The sequence below is a fragment of the Penaeus monodon genome, chromosome 17 (assembly GCF_015228065.2).
Source record: "Penaeus monodon isolate SGIC_2016 chromosome 17, NSTDA_Pmon_1, whole genome shotgun sequence".
NCBI classification, from domain to species: Eukaryota; Metazoa; Arthropoda; class Malacostraca; order Decapoda; family Penaeidae; genus Penaeus; species Penaeus monodon.
Genome location: NC_051402.1, coordinates 17,001,612 through 17,004,111, shown reverse-complemented (window position 1 = coordinate 17,004,111; position 2,500 = coordinate 17,001,612). Strand labels below are relative to the sequence as shown.

The following is a 2,500-nucleotide window of genomic DNA, read 5'->3' as shown; positions in this document are numbered from 1 at the left end:
AAAAAAAAAACTCATGGCATGGCCATACATATACCATGGCATGTATGTACATGCCACTGGCAGATAGTCCAGGCATGCCATGGCATGTATGTACATGCCACCCGTTGGCAAAGGGTTAATAAAATAAATAAATATCAGCATACAGGATACTTGTGTGACAGTAATGTTACTGTCAGGATATCCTGATATAATAATGTAAATAATAAATATTTTGGCACTTGGATGTGGTTGCACTTTATAAATGATTACTTCATATACAATCTAGAACATTTTGTTTTGAAAAAATATGATGAAAAAGAAGGAGAATAATAATAATAATAATAATAATAATAATAATAAGACGAAGAAATAGAAGAAGGAGTTTACCCTAAACCCTATGATCTGGATCACATGACCATCACATCACATCACATCACATCACATAAAAAAAAAAGGGGGGGGGGGGCCTGAGGGGCCAGTGATGAAAACATGCTGGGAAAATTTGGCTGAGGGCCAGAATTTGCAATCATAAGAATTTCAGCTGAAGGCCTGGTAACAGAAATGACTTGCCATGAGTGCACAAAGATCTTGAAGTGTGATTAGACTCAGGAGGGGCTCTTGCATTTTTTTCATTGATAAATGAGTATGAAATGTACCATCTGTGAATTATGGAAAATATGGAGTCTGTACAAGGAATACATCTGGATACAACATATCAAAATATAGACATTGGAAAATGGCAAAAAAAGCTAAAAACAAACATTGCAAAGAGGAGGCAAGTGGGCTTGATACTGCAAATGAGTGTTCTCATGATGCTGCTTTATGATATAAGAAATGTATTTAGGCATAAATTTATCCAGAAATCTTATCCAACATTCAATGCACCTGATGTCAGAGGAGTTATTGAAATTGTAAAACAATGGACAGACTAATGACTAGACCAACCAAGTCCAGAGCAATTATGTGTACCATATTACAAAGTAAATATAACCTACAGAAAATTTTGAACTCTTCATATCATTCAGCTTTACAACTAATATAATTTTTACAAATCAAAAAGTTAGTGGAACGAAAAATGTCCCTAGTTGAGCTAAGGAAATTCTAAAAGACTTTCGAACTTCAGTCACCATTTAACCCAATGTCACCAGGAAAAAGCTGTGCCCACTTTAGAATTTTTTGTGAACTGCCTCTGTACATAAATGGCTCTGCACGTGCTTAGCCATAAAGGAGTCAATTAGTAGACCTTGTGACCTTACCTGATTTCACCTTTTCTTGAACTGCGGGAAAAATGCCTTTTTAACTATTGCTATGAATATTAATGGTGGTGTTATTCTTATTATAGACTTTATAATTACTATAATGTTACTGACATTAGTAACAGCAATACAATATAAAATATTTTTGAAAATCAAGGAAAAGGGTAAGCAGGGGAGACAGGTAGTATTCATAACTGGCTTATTGGTGACTTAGTACAATTGGAGCCATCTATGTGTAAAAGTAATTAATAAAGTAAATTCACAGTGGGCATGGCATGCTATTCCTGTCAGTTTTGGGTTAAGCCAAACAGATAAACAAAGTATTATTTAGCACATTTCAGATAACACTGATATTTGCACTGCAAACTGCATAAAGCTCGAAGCACCACAAGTATTTTTATCTATAAAATCATACATCATACCATTATGCATAATTTTGACTTCCATATTTATTTCTCCTGTAAAGATTGTAAAATTCCCACTACTCTAGAAATACAACAATATTTAAAAGATTGTGGAATAAGCAATGAAGTTTACACTAATATTTCCCCATCATTGCCTGACTCCATAAATGTGCATGTCATTCATGAATGAAAATCATACAACTAATAATCAAGAAAATATATCTTCAGAAATGCCAACTTCAAAAAATACTAACCATGCAAAATTCTTCTCTGTTGAAGAGAAAGCAGGGAATGTAGCTGAAGGTTTCTCCAGTCTTCTTATTGGTCTCAGTGATGATATTCTTGTAATTCATGGACTCCAGCCTTATCAAGGGTACATCACACACAATGAAGTCTGAGTCATTACTTAAGACTGTGTAACCCAGGTTCTTGGCAAGAACTGCTATTTCCATATCAGCCTCAAAGTCGGTCTGCAAGATGGTGATGCCCATGGAGCGCAGAGTTGTCACAAAGACCTGGCGACCCATTGGGGGAAAAATTTTGAATTTGGCAATGGAGGGACTGGCTCGCAGACACATGCTAAGCTGCATCTGCAACCTGGTTTGGACTGTTACCCATTTGCTGCCATCAACAGGCTGGCCACCATCCATTACAACGATGACCTTTACATTACACTTCTGTAACCTGTGGATAGGTTACAAATAGAAATTCCTTGTAAAAATGGATTATGGCTTAATAGTACAGATAATAAATCTTATAGAAAAATAACAAGTGAAAACCAGGTATAAATCCAAATAGTACAAAAAAAAATATTCCACCAATAGAAGAAAAAAAACAGAGGAAGAAGAGCAAGCAAGGAAG

At 35.4% G+C, this 2,500-nt stretch overlaps 1 protein-coding gene across 2 annotated transcripts in view; it reads right to left on the bottom strand.

Moving 5' to 3' along the window:
- Nucleotides 1–2,500, bottom strand: part of LOC119583571 (protein asteroid-like) — an 11,227-nt gene that overhangs the window by 6,664 nt on the left and 2,063 nt on the right. For both annotated transcript variants that reach the window (XM_037932125.1, XM_037932126.1), the window contains exon 3: nt 1,894–2,323. In XM_037932125.1, coding sequence (XP_037788053.1) covers nt 1,894–2,323 — 430 coding nt within the window. The remainder of the gene's footprint in view (nt 1–1,893; nt 2,324–2,500) is intronic.